Source organism: Ptychodera flava, chromosome 11 (genome assembly GCF_041260155.1).
Source record: "Ptychodera flava strain L36383 chromosome 11, AS_Pfla_20210202, whole genome shotgun sequence".
Classification (NCBI taxonomy): domain Eukaryota; kingdom Metazoa; phylum Hemichordata; class Enteropneusta; family Ptychoderidae; genus Ptychodera; species Ptychodera flava.
In genome coordinates, this window is record NC_091938.1 from 28,444,936 (window position 1) to 28,468,952 (window position 24,017).

The 24,017-nt window shown below is 37.1% G+C and overlaps 1 protein-coding gene across 3 annotated transcripts; it reads left to right on the plus strand.

Moving 5' to 3' along the window:
• The first annotated feature begins 5,663 nt into the window (after positions 1-5,663).
• LOC139144004 (p53-induced death domain-containing protein 1-like) lies at positions 5,664-21,505 on the plus strand. 3 transcript variants are annotated; one of them, XM_070714641.1, is made up of 11 exons: positions 5,664-5,745; positions 10,318-10,891; positions 11,495-11,977; positions 12,579-12,646; positions 13,605-13,892; positions 14,364-14,546; positions 14,817-15,109; positions 15,821-16,322; positions 16,850-16,901; positions 17,619-17,888; positions 18,904-21,505. In XM_070714641.1, exons 2-11 carry the CDS (start codon positions 10,342-10,344, stop codon positions 19,185-19,187), a joined length of 2,973 nt encoding a protein of 990 aa, XP_070570742.1. In that variant the 5' UTR covers positions 5,664-5,745; positions 10,318-10,341; the 3' UTR covers positions 19,188-21,505. The 3 variants fall into 3 exon arrangements, with proteins under 3 accessions (XP_070570742.1, XP_070570744.1, XP_070570743.1); XM_070714643.1 differs by having other exon boundaries at positions 5,690-5,745; positions 10,318-10,575; positions 18,904-21,497; XM_070714642.1 differs by lacking the exon at positions 5,664-5,745 and having other exon boundaries at positions 9,364-10,891; positions 18,904-21,497.
• Positions 21,506-24,017: the final 2,512 nt, after the last annotated feature.

Here is a 24,017-nt window from a genome sequence, read left to right on the forward strand (position 1 = left end):
CGCATTTTATCATTATATTGTTTGTCGAATTCTCTATTAGTGTTTGGTTTGTCAGCGGTGGGTGTATTTTGAAGTTCGTTTGTTCTGCAAACATACGGCAGGCCTACTTGGCCGCATTCTCGCATTGTGACGTAGATCTCCCTATGGGCACTCTTGACCGTTACGTTATGGAGTTCTTGATTGGGGAATGGTGTTTTTAAGGGGAATTCCGTACGTTTTATTTCGCCATGATATCAGTGACTCTCTGCTGTTTGATAGAGAAATGTCGACATAAATTGTCTCGGTACCATTTTGAAATTAATGGTGAACTGTGTTTTTCTTTTTGCTATACAGTGCACTCAAACAAGTTGAACATCAGTGATGATAAGATCAGTAATTATCGCAAAACAATATTGTATGAAGATTTGTTTGACCACCAAATACAGGCGACCGACAAAAGGCATTTTGTCAATGAAATCATCATCATCATCATCACCATCATCAAGATCATCATCATCATCATCATCGAGAAGATAAATATATTACAAATATTTTGTGCATCATCATCATCATCATCATCATCATCATCATCAAGAAGATAAATATATTACAAATATATTGTGTATTGATGTACAATCCTTCGTATCAAATACTGAAGTATGTTTGACCTGTAACATACTGCTATCTAAAGTAGGGAATTCAAGACACCTTCAAATATAAGGGTCGAAAAGCGAAGGGTAACAATCTGTAAATCTGTAAATCTGTTTGAAAGGATAAATAATTGATATAAAAAACGAGAAGAGAGAGAGAGAGAGAGAGAGAGAGAGAGAGAGGGAGATTGTTCATTGTTCTTTCAACTGAGTGGTTGGCATACAGGTATATCAACACAATTTGGTTGTTAATATTTAACATGTTATAAAAACTGTGTTGATATACACCTTCCTTTTTCCTGTTTTTCGAGTGCAAATTTCTCGAATGATGTCAGACGCTGGCCCAAACAAACACCTGTGGAAAACGTTCTCGTTGTCTGTTATGTACCGCAACCCGTCAAGAACGTGGATGATTTACACGAATATGTGTGTACAAGTTTTACACAATCAACAACGCGGGATGAAAAAGACATTCATAATTGGCCACGACAGTTTTTCACGAGTTAGGTCTAAGGTAACCTCTGTAAACTTTATGACATAGGTACGCCCAACTTGTTGTACGAATCAGTTGTTGTGGAGGCAAAAAGACTCGGAGACATCGGCTGTCAAGGTTCAATCGCTCACTCAGTTTCAGCATGCGAGAGACCGGAACAATCTGCACACAGTTTAGTCGTGAGAGCGTGCTCTGTTATTGCTGCTTGTCAAAAGCCCATGAGCAGGATCTGTGCAACGCCTCCAATAAAGTCAGTGTCAGATGACCTTTCATTCAGTGGTTATTGTCTACTTAAATATATATTCAAACAAATCCAGTATTATCTCAAGAGTATGAAGGACACCTAAGTAGACTGGTACCAGTAGTGACCCTACGGTAAGTTTCCCCTAACATTCCTCACCTAGTTCAAAAATCCATCAGTCGTTTCATAAAGCACTCAACTTGCTCGTAAATTTTGATGGACCCAGGTAAAGAAAATAAATTCATATGATTTATTTTAATATTTTACAGTTTTTTGCCCATAAAAATCATAGGAAGAGTTTCAATCTTCTAGGCGATGAAATAATACACTTTTGTTGATCGTTTACTTCTCAATCAAGATAATGTACTTTTAGACTGGCCCAGTCGCCTGGCGTTTCTTGTCAGCAGTTTGCAAAGTGTTCATCACACGATCTAGGCGCCAGTCTAACAGCTAGCGTGATAGCCTGCTGAAGCTCATTCTTTCAATTTATTCTGTTCTGAGATGTGTATGCCCATAGACGTGTATGCCCATAGACTTCGAGCAAGTCTTGCTTGTTATGTAAATCCCTTTCTTCTGACGCATGACCTTCAAACACACTCAGATAACGAATTGCGCTCATCAATAACCGTGTTAAATGAATATTTTAAGTGCCCTTATTCTATAGTGTACTTTAATAGGTTAAGATCGAACAAAATATGATATAAAAATAAAATAGACGATGATAGTTTTATATCGTACTTGAGATTACAAGAACGACCGACTGACCACTAAGCTCCGTTTTAAAATGACGAATGGCCAGAACAAAAAATCCAGTGACATAGTATTCAGATATTCCATTGACAAAACAATTTTCTAAAAGTTAAATCTGCTTCGATATTACGGCACCTTAACATATTTAAGCTATGCCGCTAATTGCCAGTCCTGCTTTTTGCGACAGCCACTGTGGTGACCATGCGGAAATAGCGACGTTGTGGTCATATTTCAACACAATCACCCCACAGTGAGCAATCAAACTTTGATCTACCACGCTAGGCAACAAAGATATCAGGATTATGCGGTGTGTCGTGTACACCATGAGCTGGTGGTTCGAACCTAGATTAAATGCCATGAATTTAGCAATCCTGGATAATGGCCCGGATCTCCAAGTCGGCTACGATTGACTGTTGTCGATGGAGTTCTCGTAAGATAAAACTGTCTTAAATATACGTCTGTATGCGATATCAATGACATTCAAGCGAAGCATGGCATACAACATGGCTTATGCACGGATCATTCGCAACAGAAACCTTTTTTTTCTTGTCCATAAACATCACGCCACGATGCTGACAACTTAATTAGTAGGGAAGTCAGCCACTACAGTGACTTCTTTGTTCAGATCATGTGTTTACTTGCATGTTAAACTAAGGTGTACAGAAATGTATCGGCTGAACCTATTTTATTGTTGGTAGACTGATTCGACAACTCGCAGACTGTTTCGACAACTCGCAGGATGTGTTCACCACAAGGCAAGTCATAAAGAGCAGTACGCGGTAACATGCATACAAATATTCTTATCCCAGAGCAACACAACAATTTTTCGGCTTCATTCCCATTTTACTCCTGGCATTTATTCTCTTAACGGCCCTCTAGCTGATGGATATTCAGGTGACGTGACTTCTACTTTCTTAAAAGTCATAAATACGGACACATGCTGAAAGGAATTAATGTGTGAAGATTGATTTAATTTCTCTTGTTTTAAGAGAGTGTCAGTGTACTTGCCATCATGTCACGACGGACCACTGATTTTCGTAATTGATGGCTGAAAATTCCCTTGACCGACAAATTGTATGTGGCAGGTTGCTTGCAATGTGCTCGTTCATGAAATCTCCGAAAAATAAGTATACAAAGAGTAACTCTGAGACCATGATGAGAATTTCAAGTACCACTTTATCACAAATGATGACACTGTATTGTCTTTCTCACCCACACCTTGTAAGAAAATAGTTGTTCTCCCTGACCGTCTGTGAGAAAGGGAATTCTCCCTAATTGCCAGTATGACTTAGATATTGCCACCAGCAACAGGAAAGACTTGAAACTGTCATATGTTAATGGTGATACCGAATATCCTAACCAATCAGTGATGAAATTGTGGGCGATTCTTACCGGTACGCCTTGAATTTCTCGAGGGAACAGGTAAATATTCCACGATCCCGTTATCGACTGGAAACACTCCCTGGAGATTCGTCCGGTGTATGCTAAAAGTAAAAAAAAAAGCTGTCACATTACAAGGTATTTGTTGTGTATACATGGTTATTGCAGAATGCGCGACACAAAAGATTATTTCAAAAGACCCTTATAAAGGTTTAGATAGGTCTGTAAATTTACATTATGGTATTGTGAAAACTTTTCACAATGATTTCTAGTGTATTTAGCCGGACAAAATGTACCAGCCGCGCTCGGGAGTCAATATAGGAAACTGAAAATTTTTAACAGTAAGTGATGAGAAGGTGGCGTTTCTTACCATTTATCCAGACTCAATAGTTTTATGTCTAGCATTATTTTAGCCTAAAAGTTGAAAATCTGGCAGTCATACTCGAATCACCATACCGATGTTGACTGTGGCATTGCAAATTGTTGCAAAATCTATCGAAGGAGAGCGTTTGTACTGGATGCAGGTGACGCCATTTTCTATCGCTAGAAACGTTGTGACTCCAAGCTATTTTGAAATTCACTGTATAAAGTAATTAAACAAGTACCTAATTCTCTACAGAGACCAATTAAAAAGCAGCTTTCGTCTTGTAGAGCTTAAAAATGCAGTACAAATTTGAAATAATTAGATACTAAACTTATCATTAAAAAGTAAAACTCCAGATGGGTTGTTTTGGTGCAATTTGCTGTATCGTTATGTCAGTCAATCATTTCACAGGTCATTTACTTTGACGTCAATTCTGTATAAAGGTCAATAAATAGCTTAATATATATAGACGAATTACAATAGCGATACGGATGTGAGAAATCAAACCGGTAAATTATTGTCTGATGTTTAATCCTTTCATCCCGGTTCCCTGTATACAGGTCCAACTTTACCATAGAAAACAATGGATTTGGGACAAACCATGGTGGTGAAAGGGTTAAGGTGTTGGCCATTGATATGAGCCTTTGCTATAAATACACCATACAATACACAAATGACCAAATTACATTTCAACTGTATGTAAATAACCACTGTGCAGATAGTATAGAGGGGGCGTATTTCCGACCACAGGGCCAGAAGGTAGAGGGGAACATGTAGACAACAGTCAAGAGAAGGGACAACAACTGGCAGTATGTAACATCTTTGTATGATAAATGAACGGTGTTGTCTTTGAAGGCTATGAGCCTCTGCACTGTCTCTGTTTCCCGACTTCCTTCTTGATAGCTATTCCCTGAAGGGAAACGGTGAACTGTCGGTAGGCAGACCACCAGGTACACAAATCGAATTTCTAAGCTGACACACAATACTTGTACCTTTGATACCTGTCTGAACAATCAGTATAGTCAATATATGCATGGTAACAAAGAGAATGGAAAGATAGACGACCTGTTTTCAGTACTCCTGAGCTACACGCGTGCGTGACAACGAATAACAACAAAAACAAAATTGTAAAATGTCCGAGTGTTCCTTTGAAAGCAAATGCTGACCCTGGTGACCTTTGGATAATGACGAAAACCGTGAATGGTTCGCTTAACATTAAATTTGACACTCCGTACTTGCAGGGTAGGAAGAAAGGGGTTCGACCTAAATCCAACGAATCCGGGCGAAACGGACTCGACCGAAAACTAAAAAGAAGCAATTTTACACACAATGAAATAAGACAAACCCGAAGTTTGAACGCTTAACACAAATTGCATAGCTGTTACATTTGAAGATCAGTAGCGTAGCTGATGAAAGATTTTGGATAAGCTGATGTCATTAACTGACCAAACTCATCATCCGTACTCGCAGACACCAACCGACGTAAACCCCACAGAAGCTACATAAATAGTTGGGTTACGATCGGCTACGTAACAATATAATAAGCATATTCAAAGGATTTCAATCGTAAGTTATAGTTGAGTATTTTCAGTGGCCGAGTGGTCGCGGCCTGGAATCGAAGGTTTAGAACTGTCTTGTTCTACAAACGTTAAATTCAGCCGCCAAAGGCTGGACACAGTCGGCCCTATCTCGATGCAAGTCTTTGTGATAACTTGAAGTGCTTAGGGCATATATCTTTTATTTCAACTTGGCATGCTGCCGATAAGCGGTATTTGTGTGTGCAAATGACGCCCTTTGACCTGTCGTGACTACAAAAAATATACTAGCACATTTCGCGAAGTAGGCGGAACAGATCGGACTGGCTTCCTTGCAACGCGAACCTTTGTCGGTGAGTAACACATCCCATGAAGTCGAAAAGATTTGGTGCAGGTTTTGATTTGGAGTCTTCTACTTTTGTACACGTACCATACAATAATCTGGCCTCTAGCACACGCTGTCTTTAAGTCGTCAATTTCATATTAATACCTCTAGCTTTAAAGTTGTTGTATTTCCCGTGAACCCGGATGTTAGGGTTTGTGGTACTACACTCACTGCGCAAGTCTTTAAAGCGTAGAGGATTTTACCACGACTTTCACAACATTGTTCCCTTGGCATTTCTGGCAGGAAATCAAAGTGATATGTGAAATTTCAAATTTTGTAGTTAATTTCGTGTAAAAAAGCATAGAAAAAGTAGCTTGTGACCACTGGATAATCATTTAGGTATTTCCGCTGTTGCCCTCGCGACCTCTGCTTTGAAACTTAACCATTGTCCCATCATGTCTTTCGGCGAGAATCTATATGTTCTTTGTGCGTGAAAGAAATCGACTAAGCAAATACGTATTTCTATTCAGTAAGTTCCGAATGGGATTCGAACTCATAGCGTACGTCACCCAGTCATCTAACGAAGACATCACAGTCAGTCTAAATCCCGACTCTTAAAAGTATTGGTTATAATTTTCTAGCATTCAACATGGTGTTTATGCCCATACACAGCCTCAAAATCATATCATGTTATCCTCTAAGCCGATATATATAATATATATATATATATATATATATATATATATATATATATATATATATATATAATATATATATATATATATATATATATATATATAAGAAACTGTAGGAATTCAGGTGATCCCCAGTGGAGCGTGGAATGGGGTGAAGATAGAAGAAACTTGGGTTGAAACACACTACCACACCTGGTTGTTAGGTTCCAAACGATTTATTATACCTCAAACACAACGTATGGGGAGATGGTTTGGCTAGCGCTGTATTTCAACTACCGTGCATAAAATCGCACTGCATGTTTTTATATGGCAATGTCTCGCTACATGTCTTTATGCTGTATTGTTTGGCATGTATCGGGCCAGTGCGGCACCGCCACTACACTTGTGGGTGAGTGCAAATGGAAAATAACTTGACAGTCATTCTGGATACACTGTTTCAATTCATTTCATTGTTTTGGTTGCGTCATTGTCGAGTTGACGCTGTGCAAAGATTGATTTTAGAGGCCGGGGTATTTGAGGAAGCGTATGTGTGATTTCATAGTGACCTAATTACTGATTATAGGTCTGTTGATACAGGCTTTGTAGGATTTTCGAACTTCCAAACTTTCGTTTACGAAAGGGGGAGGGGGGTGTTGAGATAATACGCCAATAGTTGCGTTTACTGCGCGCATGCTTTAATTATACACGGCCCCCTTACGTCAGACGTACAGACAAATTTATTAGTAGACATATGAAATTTCAAAATTCATAATTTAGTTTACAGTTGCTGTACAAATCTTCGGATCAAGTGAAAATGGGTTAAAGTAGAATTTCATGCAGAGCAGTGGTGATTTAAATGCCATCGGATACCGCACATGGGTTGGCAAGGGAACCAGCATTCTTCTAGGCTGGTAAATGTGACCCTGTTAAATCATAGACCCTCGAGAAAAAAGGGACAGGCAACTGCGATAGAGAACAAAGGGTCTACCGGATTAGCAGCTTGCGATCTATCTTGGAATAATTAAGAGGTGTTAATGGGTCGGGGACTGCACAACGTCCGGTTCATAGACACGTGCATGCGGGTATACGGTAATAATGTTTTCGGATTACAAGTTATTTCGGATTACCCGCAAGTCCATTTTTAGAAATAAAAGTGTTACAACTATTTTGAGAAGAATTCGTCAAAATAGTTTTAAAGTACTTTTTACATATTGGTAGCGAGATTCGACGCAATTAGAAATCTCCAGGGAGTCAGTATGTTGCTGTCAAGTGACAAAGTTTCGAATAGAAATCCGAAACACATACCGCTGCAGTTCCAGACTTGACAGCAGTTGACATCACAGAGTTGTTTACATTCTGCAATCGTCCGTGCATGTATCTCCGAATTTTCCCTCGTTTTTGCAGTTTTTTAAACGTCGGAATATTTTCTGTGCGGAGGAGTGCTCCATGATTCGGTAATGTATGTATGTTAACTACTGAAATGTTGTTGTTTGAAAACTGTGAACGGCCAAATTTACGAGGACAGCGTTCAGCTTTGTGTAAATGCATGTCTACCTTACTGCTTCTGAATCCATCAACCGATGGATAGTCCCGATTTATCACGAAGTTTCTCCTGACAGCGAAAGTCAGTGTTACAAATGTATTTTCTAGTACTTTGCGGATGTAAACATGTGTAGCTTATCCGAACTTTGGTGTTTCTTTAGGCTAAAACATACCAAAATGTTAGAGGTCGTGTATTTGAGCTCCGATGGAGTAGTCATTTTTTGTGTTCCCTGATTTTCGTCAAATGTTGCGTGACAGATGAAATAAAGGTCAGATTTTCGTTTCGCAGGACTGGGGAAGTGTAAACCTGTCTAACTTGTAAATGTTTGTTGTTATCGGTGATTTTTATGGTAGGGAATGTAAACTTATATTGTCGATATCTAGCAAGAGTTTTCTGTAGCGTCTATGGCTAAATGTACACAGTTTTTATCGTCTAGTTTTTTCCCGTTGGCTTCGGCTTGAATCCAAAATGTGATCTTCATCGTTACCAAAACATTCACAATGACTAGTATCAAAAAACCCTCAAAATTCTCTGTGTCATTACTCGGAACGTGCCATGCAAGAGCAAAGTGTACATATTCAGAACGTCAGTTTGATCGTTAATGAGATTCAGTGTTAAGTACGAAGTATTGTTGTGGGGGACCGCTTGGCAAATAAACTTTAATGTATTCAAAGATAGATCGCACAAAGAAACCTCAGCAGTTGCCTGTCCCGTTTTTCTCGAGGGTCTATGGTTAAATAAACATCTACGGTCAAATCTTATTAAGACGCAGGTCGACACTGCATGTAAAGAGGAATGCATCACTGAGACATAGGTTAAGAAGCGAGAATAAGACAAAATATTGCTATTTCTTACATTTTGTGTATGTTGTCTTAAACATATTTGCATGTGTATCAAAATCATTGTGTTCAGTTTCTATTGTAGCCTAATTTGAGAACGTCACTCATTATGCAAATAATCTAATTAATTAATATTGAGCATGTCAACAGGACCAAACTTTCAATAAGTAAAAACAAAATGTGGTTATTGTGCCCTAGAAGTCTGATTATTTTCAGTGCATGAAAGCTTCATTTGTGGCCTGATTACACATATTTATTAAATACCTGTATAAGTAAATTATGAAATGTTGCAATCATCAAACTATTATTTAAAAAAATCCGAGTACAGCCAATATACCTGAAAATTTTAATTTTGAGAGATGCCCTAATTACATAATTCCATTAAATATATAAATGAGCTATGGGTAAGAATATCACAATCGTCAAAAATGTGTTATCTACCATGGCGTGGCACGGGCGGCCATATAGTCACATCCCTAATGACAGTTAGGGGGTAGTGATACTGACGTCACATCCTGAATATGTTACATTGTTTTGTAAAGCCAATTATTTTAATTTTTTATCCGAATTTATTTTTTTTTATTCTAATTTTTATTCATTTGCTTATTTATTTATTTGTTTGTTTATTTTTTATTAATTTATTTTGGTTTGCTTGTATATATTTGCTATGTATTTTTATTCTTCATATGTATGTATGTTTTGTTTAGTTTGTCGGTAGACTGGTTGGCTGTTCATTTGTTTGTTTTGATTGGTTTTGTTCATTTTTTTGTTTTCATGTTTTGGATGATTTTATTGGTTGTTCATTGTTTTGTTTTATTTAGCAAGTTTCCGGGGTTTTGTTTTTGTTTATTTTGTTTTTTTATCCTTCCTTCCTTCAGATTCATTATGTCGGATTTCACAAGCCACTACATTTAAATTTGTGCTGATCAAGAATAAAGAGGGATGGTGATGCGTCGGAAATGTTTTAGCTGTTTAAGCTTCCATATTTTCACGAATTAAATTTGCGCGAAATCTGTTTCCAACATTTTGCTCTCAACTGTATGCACGTAGTGGTGCTAGATGTCGCTCAGTATTTTTTTTTTTCATTATCTCAGACAGTTGGGTTTCCCTTTCTGTTTTTTATATGTTTTTTTTCGTGGTGTTAGGATTTCCCATGGACCATCCAACCTTTTTCCTCAATACGTATGTGCGATGTGACGCAATGAACATGGTTTTGATAATGGGAATTCGATACAAGATGAATGTTAGACAAGTTCTAACAGTCCTAACTGTGCATGTACGACCATTGTAAACAGGGCACCAACTTAATTATTGATTGTATATCTCATGAGATATCAAACTTTACGGAACTTGATAACTGAGAAAAAAAAAAAGGAATATCTCAAATGTTATATAAATAGCAACCCATATCTACGGCTCATATAACTCTATGACCCATCGGTCACAAATTAAAGAGAAAGTAAAAACGTATTAAATAATGAGCGACAGGAGAAATATATGTATTTACGAGTATTTCGCATCTTCTGTTTTGTTTCACACTTTAGAGAAGGAATCTCATTGAAGTCAACATGCAAAAGAGCAAGGACGAATTATCTCTCGCAGATCGCGGACTTCAGACTTTACCGTTAAAATATCTTGAAAATGTCAACACGACAACTCTCAAGCTATACAAGAACAAGTTATCGAGTCTTCCGAAGGAAACGGCTAAATTGTCGCGACTCGTAGAGCTAGATATTTCAAGCAACCTCTTCAAGGAAATTCCTGAGGTGGTATGCAACTTCACGCGCCTTCGTGTTCTTGATGTAAGTGAAAATACGCTGGTTACCTTGCCTCCATTCTTCGGTCAACTTCAGTCTTTAAAGACGCTAAATCTAGCCAATAATCAGTTCGTCGAGATACCAGCGTGTGTCTGTGAATTGCAAAACCTGGCCGAACTCGATATGAGTGATAACGACGTGCGAGTGATCAACCCCGACATAGGGAAGTTACAAAAGCTTACAACGGTTGCTTTAGATAACAACCAGATTAAACAACTTCCAGCAGAATTATTTTCATTAAAGCTGCTTTCTGTTTTACATGTTGAAGCAAATACACTAAATGATGTTCATCCGACGATTGGTGAGTTGTTTTTATCGTCTATCTCCCCTACTCTGCGTACTTAAATCTACGTTGTCACACATCTTTGGTTAGTATATATTAGTAAGAACATTAGGAACAGCACTAGCAACAACAACAACAACAACAACAACAACATTTTGAATGACAACATAAAATAACATAAACAGTATCATCAACAACAACTACAACAAGGTTACTCAATTAAATACCAGTAGTGCGTTTGCTGATCATTATTTCATAAAATCAAAGTCTACCAATATAACTTCCTAATGTACTTTTTTTCTTCTTCTTCTTCTTCTTCTTCTTCTTCTTTTAATTATTATCATCATCTTTGTTGTTGTTGTTGTTGTTGTTGTTGTTGTAAATTCATACAGTTCATTAACGAATGTAATTATTATAATGAATATTTTCGGCACTTCTTTATTATCCATTAGTGTTATTTACCTAATGAATGCTATCAGTTCAGATATGTTTAAATTGGGTGGTATCAATTCAATATGTCTAGTTAGTGCTTAGTATTTATAATTTTCAAAAGTTTGCTCAAAAAGAGCTATTTTTAACAATATTAGCAAAATCATGATTCTCCTGCTATTTAACCTTCAGGAAGTCTTACCAACCTCGTTGACTTGGATCTTGGTGATAACTGCCTAGAGACTCTCCCAGATATGGAACGACTGAAAAAATTACGGAATCTAACATTGGATGATAATGAATTCAGTGTTCTGCCGGCCAGCGTGACAAAGCTTGCAAGTTTGAAGGTACTGTCGCTGAAAGGCAACAAACTCAAAGATCTGCCACCAGAAATTGCTCAACTCACAAACCTCAAAGAACTGAACATAAGTTCAAACAAAATAACAGCCAAAGTACTCCTAAAGCTAATGAACATGACGTCTTTGTGTCAACTAAACATAGGAGACAACGCTATTCGCTATCTCCCATTTGAAGTGCTTTCCAGACTAGGTCAATTGAATAAGATCTACATGCAAGACAACCCAGTAAAATATCCTCCCCTTGAAGTGTGTCTTCTTGGCGTTGAAGAAATGAAGAAATACCAGAAAGCAAACCCAATACCAGATATATTGACGCGTACGTAAATTTAAAATATATAGGTTTGCTTGACAATCAGTCAGTTGAAAGTAAACACACACTAATCATATCCATTCAAGGTAAGACAGTTGTAAGACAGCTGTTTACAACTTCCAGTTCGGGCATCCTTAACCCCTTATACTAAATACTGAGTTGTCTCACTGACTTGGTATTGAATCAAGAGAGTAACAGTAGTGATTGTTATATTCTCTCTCTCTCTCTCTCTCTCTCTCTCTCTCTCTCTCTCTCTCTCTCTCTCTCTCTCTCTCTCTCTCTCTCTCTCTCTCTTCCCATGTGTAACAGAGAAGTTTATTTTAAATTATGACTTTGAGTACACAAATTGAATGGCATGGTTGACCATTTCTGAGTTTGAACTAAAGATGGCAAACTCATACTGAACAAAATAGCAGGATGTAAGGAACACAAGGAACACAAAGGGCTCATGAAAGTGGTCTATTACAAATCAAGTCACTACTTGTTGCCTATGGTGTAATTTCAATGAAAAGAAATCAAATCATATTTTAATGTAATATTCACTGTAAAATAAATATATTTTGCATTTGAAAACGATTTAAGTTTCTTTTTTGCGCTTGTCATTTAGGTTTGGAAAGTGAAGACGAAGACTACACTCTGTATGAAGAAACTGTATTTCTTTTCGGAAACGATAAGGTACGAGCTGCTTGCCACTTTAAGAGTCAAATGACTGTATCTACATAACAATGCAATTGAAGAGGATTGGTTATACATAGCGTAATTAAACATCTCAATTTGTGATTTTCCTTTCAGGCTTGAAGCTGCATTAAAAAATCGATATAATGAAATGCAGACTTGAACCGAATTCCCTTATGACTACACAAACTTTGTTGTTTCCCTTTTAATGAAAATATGAAATTCCTTCTTTAGAACTATATAAATGAGGTTGTGATAAATAGATGATACTGATAGAGTACAAAATTGGTGTCGGTCAATTGACAGAATAATATAATGATAATGTATTTAGCCCCTAATTTATTAGCAATGTTGCTGCTCAGTGTCACTTTAGTTGGTGTCAAAGTATAGCCGCTGTTGCGTCTTAGCAGCTAAGTTAATATACATTTAAAAACACCCAAATATTCGAAGCAGTTGCACTTTCAATAATATATTGATGTCGCTAGTTCGAACGTTGGAGCATGGCTGAAACAAGGGAGTTGATAATCAGCTCGCTTTCGGTTGAAAGCACCTGTGTTAAATGAGTTGTACATGCCGAATGACAAAGATGTTTAATCATAAGGCCGTCTTCATATACTAACAGAAGATTTATAAAAACAACAGAATGGCTATTTTGTGGGAGAGCTGTCAATTTGTAAACCACTCTTTTCTTAAAATTAAAGGGCTAAATACATACACATGTTGAGAGCATTAGTGTATACACTGAACTTCAATTATATAATATATTACTTAAGATGTAGGAAACTTAACTGTGTTAGTGAGCTAAATTTTCATTATTTACGGGCTGCTAAACTTGACTGAAACCCAAATAGTTATACTTGATTACTGCCTGTTTACTCCTACTCTGGTACTTGGTCTAATTGTCTTCACACATTTGCTAATAATTATGCAAATATCGTGGGTATGGTTTATTGAATAGGAGGAACAGAAACTAGTCTTTTTGAACAATATCACACTGACAGTACCTCCAGGGGTTGTCAAAGAAAACGTTGAGGTGAAAGCATCACTGGAAGGAGGTGAAATATTCAGACCAAAACTGAAGGAGAATGAAGCATTCGAAAGTGAGATCATCGATCTGCAACCGCGTTTGATGAACTTCAAAAAGCCCGCTTTACTAGAAATCCCTATTGGTATAGACAATTCAAGAAATATTATGGTGCTGTCCAGTGATGATGGAATCAGATGGAGTACTCACTTAACAAACAAGGTACTTTAAGCCCGTTTAACATATAATGAATGAAATGTAAACATATTACTTGCCATTTCGTTAACATCATTATCATTGACAAGGAAATTAGGCTAGCCATAGACTTTATATGTAATGTTTGGTGAAATAATTGTTACACGAAATATCACATTTTATCTTAAATTATCGTGTAGACCGCAGTTCTATATTTCACATAAATAATGATGCCAAAATGTGCAGTTTTAAACGAGCCGATTGATCAATGTCAATCAAATGACATGAAGTAAGGACATCTGATTTTCATGGATAACCTATTATAGACTTACCAAGTAACCTAACGTTATGTAGCATCGGACTAACGTTTAAATTGTGGCCTTCTTATGAGAGACTTTTAATTGTTGTTTTCCGATTGCTTTCTTTCACGTAACAAGGTGTATTGACCATGCACATGTACCATTTTACATTTTTGTACTTACGGGTTTATCAATTTAGGGTAAAAATGGCGTCAGCATTAAGATAACGAAGCTAGCTATGTTTGCTGTTGTGTCAAGCCAAGTACAGGAAGATTTTGATATGGAGCCCCAAGGATGTACCTTCAAATCTACTGTGTGTAAAGATGTTACCATAACTTTTCCAGCCGGTGCCGTTGGCACTAAAGATAAATTATCAGTACAGGTAAAAGACTGGTTTTTAGATGCGGTATGCTTACGGGGGAAGGGGGTAACGATACGGAATAGAATAACAAGGATTTAAAAAATATGCATTCTTCTTGGCCAACAACCAACAACTTTTGTGTGAGATATAATGAGGCTGCTTGGGCAATTATTTAAACGTTAGTTCAGTGTATTCGAGTTTTTCCTTGCAACTGCACAAGTTGTTCAGGCGTTGAATATAATTCAATATAGGTGAAAGATTTTCATTCAAGTTGGTAAAATTCTTCCACAGATAATGCAAGTTAGCCGAGACGCTGTATCTGCTTCCTTTGAAGAAAATTCAGGGCTCGAAAATGAAATGTCCTTCTCTCCAGTGGTCTGTGTGACAAGTGGCAGGAAACAAGGTTCTTTCAAGAAGTCTGTTGTATTATCACTTCCACGTCCCCCTAAGTTGCCCTCTGGTAAATCCGATATAAGAATAGTAGCTGACAAATCAGATACAGACGACTGGCAGGATGTGACCGAGGAGGTAAAACCGTCAGTATCGGGTAACGTTGTAACCTGTGTAGTGCAATCCTTTTCAAAGTAAGTAACTCAAGGGAGTTTCTTCTGTAATGTCTGCTGTTCATATATTATCCGTGGATGAATGGATGGATAGATGGTCGGATGGATGGATGAACATGTATATATATATATATATATATATATATATATATATATATATATATATATATATATATATATATATATATATGTGTGTGTGTGTGTGTGTGTGTGTGTGTGTGTGTGTGTGTGTGTGTGTGTGTGTGTGTCTGTGTGTGTGTGTGTGTGTGTGTGTGTGTGTGTGTGTGTGTGTGAGTGTGTGGGTGTGGGTGTGTCTGTGTGTCTGTGTCTGTGGTGGTGTGTGTGCGTACATGCGTGTGCGTGCGAGCGTGTATGTATGTATGTATGTATGTATGTATGTATGTATGTATGTATGTATGTATGTATGTATGTATGTATGTATGTATGTATGTATGTATGTATGTATGTATGTATGTATGTATGTATGTATGTATGTATGTATGTATGTATGTATGTATGTAAGCTTATGTATGTATTCATTACGTAGATACAGTCATTTGACCCCTAAAGTACTAAACAGGTCTTACCTGCCTGCCTGCCTGCCTACATGCATGTAAGCAGGCAGGCAGGCAGGTAGGAGTAGGTGGGTAGGTATGCATCAAAACATGTATCTTAATATGTATGTTTTTAAACAACCCATTTAAACAATCCAGCAATGTTGCTTTATCTCAGGTATGGCGCTGTGAATAGTAGCCAACGAGAAAGGGGACGAGTTGCAAGGCACGCCACCAAAGTGTATAACAACGCCAAACGTGGGATAAATAAAGCAAAGATATTGTTGCTTCAGAGGATTCAAAATCCAAAACAAATGGTAGTAAGTGTATTGGAAGCTAAGAAACTTTCAGAACACATCGAACGATTCGAGGGGATGGGCTACGGATCGTATCGTCAGTCTGGCATACCTTACAGCAGAGATATCCTACTAAGACGACGTCAGAGGATAAGCTTTGAAGTAAGTGATGGGTTTGAAATATACCTAGGGATGAAACAGCTGGTGTTCTATCCAAATCAAGAATGCTTCACCGAGGTGAACGTGAGATCACTAAAATCTGCAAATGACAACATACTTGAAGGTTCCCTGAAGTTCTTCATGAAGAAATCCCCTGACACGGGAAGAAAGCCGGGAGAAAGTGAATCTGGACAAATTGCAGAACTACTGTTTGACCTTGGGAAGGTAATGTCAAATTTACCTCCTGAAAACCATATCAAGCTGAATAAAATAAAAGCTTTCGCGTGACGTTAAGGGAAACAAAATGTGGCATAAGCGGATTTGATTAACATTGGTTCTTTCTGAACCGGACATTTACCTTTTTATGTGCAGAAATATGTATTTTATATTTATGAGTTTCTATTGTTATACCTAGTTTCGGAATTCAGTAACTATGAATTTTGAATTCGTGATGTCATGGCATTTCTATGTTCAGCGAATCACGAGATTCAACATCTAGTACCATTGGGTTCTTTTACATCTTTTAGACATACGCCCAGATATTTTATCTACGTGGGTGTGATTCATTTTTTATTTTGAAAGGAGGGTATGCTTCAGCCTAAGTTCACGAAATAATATTCAAGCTGATTTTGGAACCTAAGGTGAATATACTGCCATCCATCCCAAATCATCCATGCAGCAGTTACAGATTATGTGAAATTTCAAATTTGCTTGATGCTGATGTTACCAAACAGCTCTCCTTACTTTTACAGTGTGAAGTTCTCCAGGCGCATATTGTGACTCAAGCAAAACAGGTGCCTAAAAGTAGGTATTTTGAATTCGCTTTTTCGTACTAATCTTAACAGTCTGTCTTGATGTTTTATTTTAACGATATGACTAGAAGTAAGATTAGGAAAGAACACAATGCCACACAGCTTTCGTTGATAGATAACTATCTCAAATTTATTTTCCATACACACAAACTACGGAATGATAGGTTTTAACATCGATTTTGATCGCTATCGTGCACAGCTCTTCCTGCTTGTTTAAACGCCGTTGGCTTCTACCCTTCTGTCATATTATTTAAAAAGGTTTTTTTTTCCGTTTTTGCCGTTGCTAAAATATTCGGCGATGGCAAATCTCTGCATTGCAAGTTGTTATACATTTTTTCTAATACATACTGTAGTCTGTATTTTGCTTTAAATGATGGAGACTTCCCACATATAAGAAATAATGCATTAATTTTCAAACGACAATTTACGAAGATTACTGAAACGGGTTTTGATATGTGCTCCGACTCCCCGGAAAAAAGTAGCATGACATAAGATATTTCAGGATATGAGGTAAAAATTTCTCATCCGTCAATACATAGTGGTAAATTTCGTCCATTTACCTACATATCTTCTATGAATCATTGGTAGTCTCGCGCATTTGCAGTGAGTAGTAAAGAAAAATAACCTTTTGCAATTAACGACTGGTTTAATTATTATATAGGCACTTGTGGATGTGAAAAGTTAAAAAGTTACGGTTTTTGTCATTCAGAATTGAAAAGAAGCATCAGTTATGTTACATCCACTTTAACTAAAAGTGGCAAAGACTGGAAGAGTTTTGGTGAAAAACTCGGCATGTCAGTCGACGAACTGGAAGCAATAGAAGCTGAAAACTCTGAAGAACGGGATTGTGTTCACCAGCTTTTTCTCAGATGGCTCGACAAAGAACAAGATGGTGCCACCAATGAACGTATCATAGAAACACTTCGCAAGGAAGGGTATTTAGGAATGGCTGAGATTGTCCAAAAATTGCTTAACAAAGGTAAATTTGATTTCATCAAGTACAACGGTGACTTGATTGTTTTTCTTGCATTGACATGCACGATGTGTGGAATACGACCAGGTCTGAGTAAGCTGTTGGGAGACGAAGTGGTCTAATACTTTAAATGACTACTTTATTCTATACTAATAATAGAGACAGTGGCTAATACAGTGAAGCATAACAATTGGGTGAGAGACCATGTATAGAGTCCAGTGACGTGAAGTGTCTCTGTTGAGGGTGGAAATGTCTCTGATTAGGGAAGGCGAGGTTCCCATAGATAAACTTATACGCACTTTTGGCAGGAAAAGTGTCTATGAGTCACGAGAAAGGCACATGATTGATTAGACATATTGTCTTAGCAGATGTAATCTCTGGTTGGTAAAATAAACAGTGATAGAAAGCGGTGCCTCAAAGCTTAGTCTTAGAAGGAATGCTTTCAGAGTATCTATACGAAGACACTGTACTAACAATGACGTACTACAAGAATATATTTCCTAACACACGAATTGCGAGGTAGCGAGTATAGTCGTTAAGTCTACTTTAACTCTTGTTCAGTGAATATGGCCAGAACCATATCTTCATGCTTACAATGTAGTCTTGTGGTCTTGAATACAGACTTGATAGTTTGGGGACAAGGTAATGTAACTTAGTAATGTCTAATAGAATATATGTAAAGGCAGAAATTATACTTACCAGTCCTATTTTTGAGATAATTTATAGTATTTACATTTCACAAAATACATATAAGCAACTTGACAGGTTTAAACATTAATCTTTCCCAGCAGCAATCCGCATTCATTTTGAATTTTTATAAATTAATCTTTTACAAAATGGTAGTATAAATGTGACAGGCAATTATATGCAAAAACGCAACCACTTGAGTGTAATAACATATAAGGCATCAAAATTTATATCATTGGTGATATTCATAAGAGTATTTTTTTCGATTACAATTTAATATCATGCTAGAATAGGCTTGCTCGAACCATTTAACCGTGTTTGATGTTATACACAGATGCACTACAGTCTGCGATAGAGATTGTTGCCGAGCTTTTGCCGCCAAAAGAATGGAAACAGTTTGGGAGATCAAAGAAAGGATTGAACCTTTCAACACAAGATATCGAACACATTGATACCGATTATCAACAAGACGGCATACGGGAGAAGAAATACCAGATGCTGTTGCTATGGCAAAATAGAAAAGGACCAGCTGCTACCGTATCAAAGCTTGTCGACTCGTTGGACAAGTGTGAGTTGAAAGAGTTGGCTGATAAGTTACGAAATGAATGTCGGGAGTAAATTCTTGGCAAAAATTACACAAAAGCAAATGTGCAGGTTTGTGTATTAAATGAGAAGTTGAAAATGTAGGCCACAAAGGCTTCTAAACAGTCAGAGGATATAACGCAATCAGCATAAACATTTTCTTTTGTGTAGGTGTGATTATATTTTGCAACCAAATTCAATGGACAGTTTCTATAAGATGTAGTACATTTCCGTCAATATCAAAAGATAGCGTTGTCATATAATGGCAATGGTGATTTAATGAACACCTGTAGCATTTTCCCTTAGATGCTTTTATATATAATAGAATATAATTATTGATGGGCTTAAATCACCATCAATCAATCTTTAGATATTTTGACTTCATACCTTTTTCGAAAAGGTAATAAAACGACCATACACAACATATATGCATGTTGTGTAAGCAGTTTTATTTTTATTTTAACAAAGTCATGAAATAGTAGCTTTCAATTGTATTGTAAAGACTGCTTTATTTGGTTAAAAGGAAGAATCAAATGTATGCAGAATATGCAGTTTTAGGCTTACAATATTCTTTCGTATGACAATTGTTTGTTATTGACAGAATTAAAGGTGTTAATTTGTAACTGTTTTAAATGCATCATTTAGCATTAACGTGAGATTGAGAACTTTTATGTACATTTTACATAATGCTGTATTCTTTGCCTCCTAATTGTTAAAACTAGACCTCTGTTATTAAAAAATTGTATCCTATATTCTTCAGGTACAAATATATCTTATGCTTTCAGAAACATGAGGATTTCTCCTAACGGACTTATATTGATTTAGATTCAATTGAAGTTGATAACTACAGTTTTTTATAATATCATCAGGAAATTTACTCGTCAAACAGGTGTCAAGAAGCAAGACTGATACTTAAAGGTGCTAGGTATGAAGTGTTTCAAATTACCTTAGAACATAAATTACTTTGTCAATTTCAGAGTTATTGCAATGTACAACAGCGCGAAAGTGGCATGATTTAAAATTTGAGCGCTGAAGTGATACTGCATCATTAAGGGTTTGTATCAATAGGTGGCATTCATGTTGTTTTGTAGATAAATTACGGATTGTAATGTAGTATCAGGTGTAATCACTTTTGCACATTGTTTATAGTGGAAATGAGACAGTACAGGTATGAATCGCACATTGTTCACACTCCTCGATGCCAACTATATGAGAGCGGATTTTTTTCTGTAATTTGGACCCATACTAGACTTAATATATGCACAGTGGAAAATATATTTCCAAATTGATTAAAAATTTAAATAGTTCCATACTGTGAATTAATGTTGAAAAATCGAAAACGAAAGTGGCTTAATCATGTGGTTAAAGTGAGTAATGTCGCTATTAACGTCAGATCAAAATTTTGAAATGTACGAGTCTGTGGCGAGGAGATTGAAAAGAAAATTTAACTGAATTTAATCCTTGATTTAAAATTTTAATTTTTGGGGGGCAAAGGTAGACTTTAGTGATAATTGGAGGGAAAAATATTATAGCAACGCGTTGTTGGCTTATTCAGGTATCACTGTCACAAACACATTGAGGGTTATATTTATTTGGAGATAATATATCACCAATGGGGCTTTTTCAATAATGCTTTATATGTTTTTCCCTAAGATATCTTAAGAGGTGCACTCTGGGCCGCAAAGCGGATCCAAGAATCTGCTTACTTTTTCAGTAGATAACAGTGATGATTTGCAAGAGTTGCGGAGATGGTCACTCAACTAAGTGTTGACTTTAATAACAAATCAGCTACAAATTAAGACACTTTGCAGCATTGATTCATTAAAGGCTCAAGTCAATGACGTTTGAGAGTTAACATTTCCATGTGGCGGCTTCTCTGATGTTCTGCTTCTCAAATAGAGAATGACGCCATCACATACTGTTTTCATAGGATTCTTTCGTTGTGCAGAAACAATACACCGTTGCTTTCAAAATGATTGGCCAGAAGATAAAGATGTTAGAAATGAATGAGCGACATTTTTCGGTTTTGAACCTCTGAGCCACATGAAATGCCTATTTGTGTTTCTACAAATCTAAGTCCGCGAAAATGCTTATCTTTATTGTTTCATTTCAACCCATACACGAAATAGAATGGTTGGCTATGAACACATAATTAGAAGTTGTTCGATACGAGGAACAACAAGTTATGAATTAAAACTGCTCACGTTTTTCAGTTTATATTGCATTTGTCATTGAATTTCAACGTTTGCCATATGTTTGCAACTTTATTGAAAGTGTTATAATCAACATCATGAACAGTATTTACCATAGATTAACTCCAAAGGTCATTAAGTATACAAATATGCAATAAGCTGAAATAAAAATGCTAAATTTCAACTTCCCTTGCTTCCTTCCTCCCTCCTAACCTACCTACCCACAGAGAAAAGATAATATTTTTGGTAACATCTACTAGAATTATTTCGCAATAATCAAATTGCACGCTTGTTCATCACTTAAAAGAATGGTAATAATCTTCCCAACGAGTTGTTGTTAAGTTTGCCTGAAGTTTATACCATTTGGAATACTTTCCTAATCCATCATAAACTACGCCAATATATGATTAAGGGCATTAATGGCAAGTGTCATGACATACAATCAGCATTTGTCGACACTTTTAAAAAGTAATTACCACAAACTTTTATATGTTTATTTTCTGGTCGTCGTTTGGTCCCAGGCCGGGGCCTACTGAATCAAAGGGAACGTGGATTGATCGATGAGGCCTAGTAATAGGGAGCTATTACTGCATGCAACGATTCCTTTACCGCTATTGAATGGCTTGACACTCAAATACGCTACATATAAATGATTATTTCGAAAAGTGACGTGACAGTATTGTAGAACAGCTGCGGGTGATATTAAATCATGGTATGAAGATGTGACGTTACAAAATGATACTGGTCGATTTTCTGTTACTCGTAAAAGCAATTATCGTTCGTTATGGAATCTTTTGCGCTGGTTATTTTACTACATACGCACAGTATAGAAAGTTATTAATCACCGAGAAATATATGGATAATAACGCAGAGAGTCGTTATATATGGATAACAGCGACAAAGAGTCGTGATATATACACATGCTGTTTATAGACTGGGAAATGATCTTTTTGGATATCCCAACACCGTCGGCTTGAAAGGGCAGGGCGTGCCCCAAGGGCGCAACTCGTTACTTTTTGGCGCGCTTCGGACGCCAACCACAACAACGGGCGTATGAGGGCTAAATACCTCGAACCAAGGCTAAATGCGCCCTCCCGCTAAAATGGGTCTGGAGCCTTCAAACCATGGACAATACGCTCTCATTCCCTGAAGTTGTCAATAACAAACACCTCGTTAAAGAGATTTGGGAGCTTCCATTCACCAATTTAAGGGGAAAGACACTCTTTTGTAAAATAGCTAATGTTTTGAAGTTGGTAAATGAAGGCTTCAAGGCCCTTGTAAAATGACACTGGATTTTAGTCTTTTTTGGGGTGCTGAGCCTTTATTTGCCAATTTAAGAGTCCCAAGCCCCACAAGTGATCCATGATGAAGATGTTATATGCTACTAATTGTCACTAGAGGAAAAACGTTAAAGGGCATCTGAAAATAACCAGGAACGGCATAACTTACTGCAGCTCCTGCGAACAATTACTCTTCTGAAACTGGGACTCAAACTGATGATGTATATTTTGTTTTCAACTTCACTGATTGTACCTGAAGACCTGACGTATATATGTTGGGCAAGTAGACTTCAAACATCCCCAACCTCTGGATGATTGTTGGAAGGCCTATTTTTGAAGAAGCTGTAATATACTGGTATCGATAAGGGGGATGGTTAAACATTATCGCACTGCCAAACCAGAGGAAAGGCTGATTTGCCGATAAGACGACTCTACCCTTGGTCGCCCATTTTGCCCACAAAGACATAAGTTAGGTATTCCTTATTTACACCTGTGCTGTTGATGGCCTGGGCACCGCATCACAACTTTCACGCAAAGCATTACTACTGCCATCTTTTACGCACTGCAGGTGACTTCCTGCGTGTCTTATTAGCACTTACTAGGTCGTACTTGTCTAACAGTGATCCCCATGAGTAACATTCTAACAACGAAGTTCCCATACTAGTCATTTGACCGTGTTGGATTGACCACGTTACTTAAGGCCAAACGCGGCCAATCCACCGTGTTTAAGATAATGCATGATGTGGCTAGTGCTACCTGTTTGAGATTAGACACAATAGGAAACACCAGTGTCTGTAATCCGGATTTTGCCGTACCACAAGTAATCAAAATTGTACAATAATAACAAAGTTGAAAAATTATCTACTTTAAGGAAACTGAGTGTGATCACTTAGCGATAAATCGAAACAGTCTACGTACATAGTGTACAATCGTAGTGCTGAGCGATTCATACAGAAGTGATGACGTACTTTGTAAAAAAAACGAGAAAAAATCACTTGTTCATTATGTATACGAAGAGCGTAAAGTGACAAAAAGACAAGAATTTAGAAAAAAGTGTATATTTCAGTATTAAGGTAATTACAGTAAAACAAGATATATTTCGCTCATGCTGGAAAATTCACTTATTTCAACATATGTATGAACTCTTCAAACTATTTCACTTCATTCTTGGAAATTTTAGTTCAATTTCCTAATTTTACGGCCCGATATGCCAAAATTCGATTTCAATACTTTTGACTGGCGCCATCATGTTTGTACGGTCTTCATGCACACCTTTTTGAGGTCAAACAAGAGGTTCACAAGGCAACGAGCTTCCAAGGGATGTGCCCTTGAGATGTGCTCACCGGTACATGTCAAGAAAGCTACTTTTCTCGAGAAAAAGAAAAATGAAGATT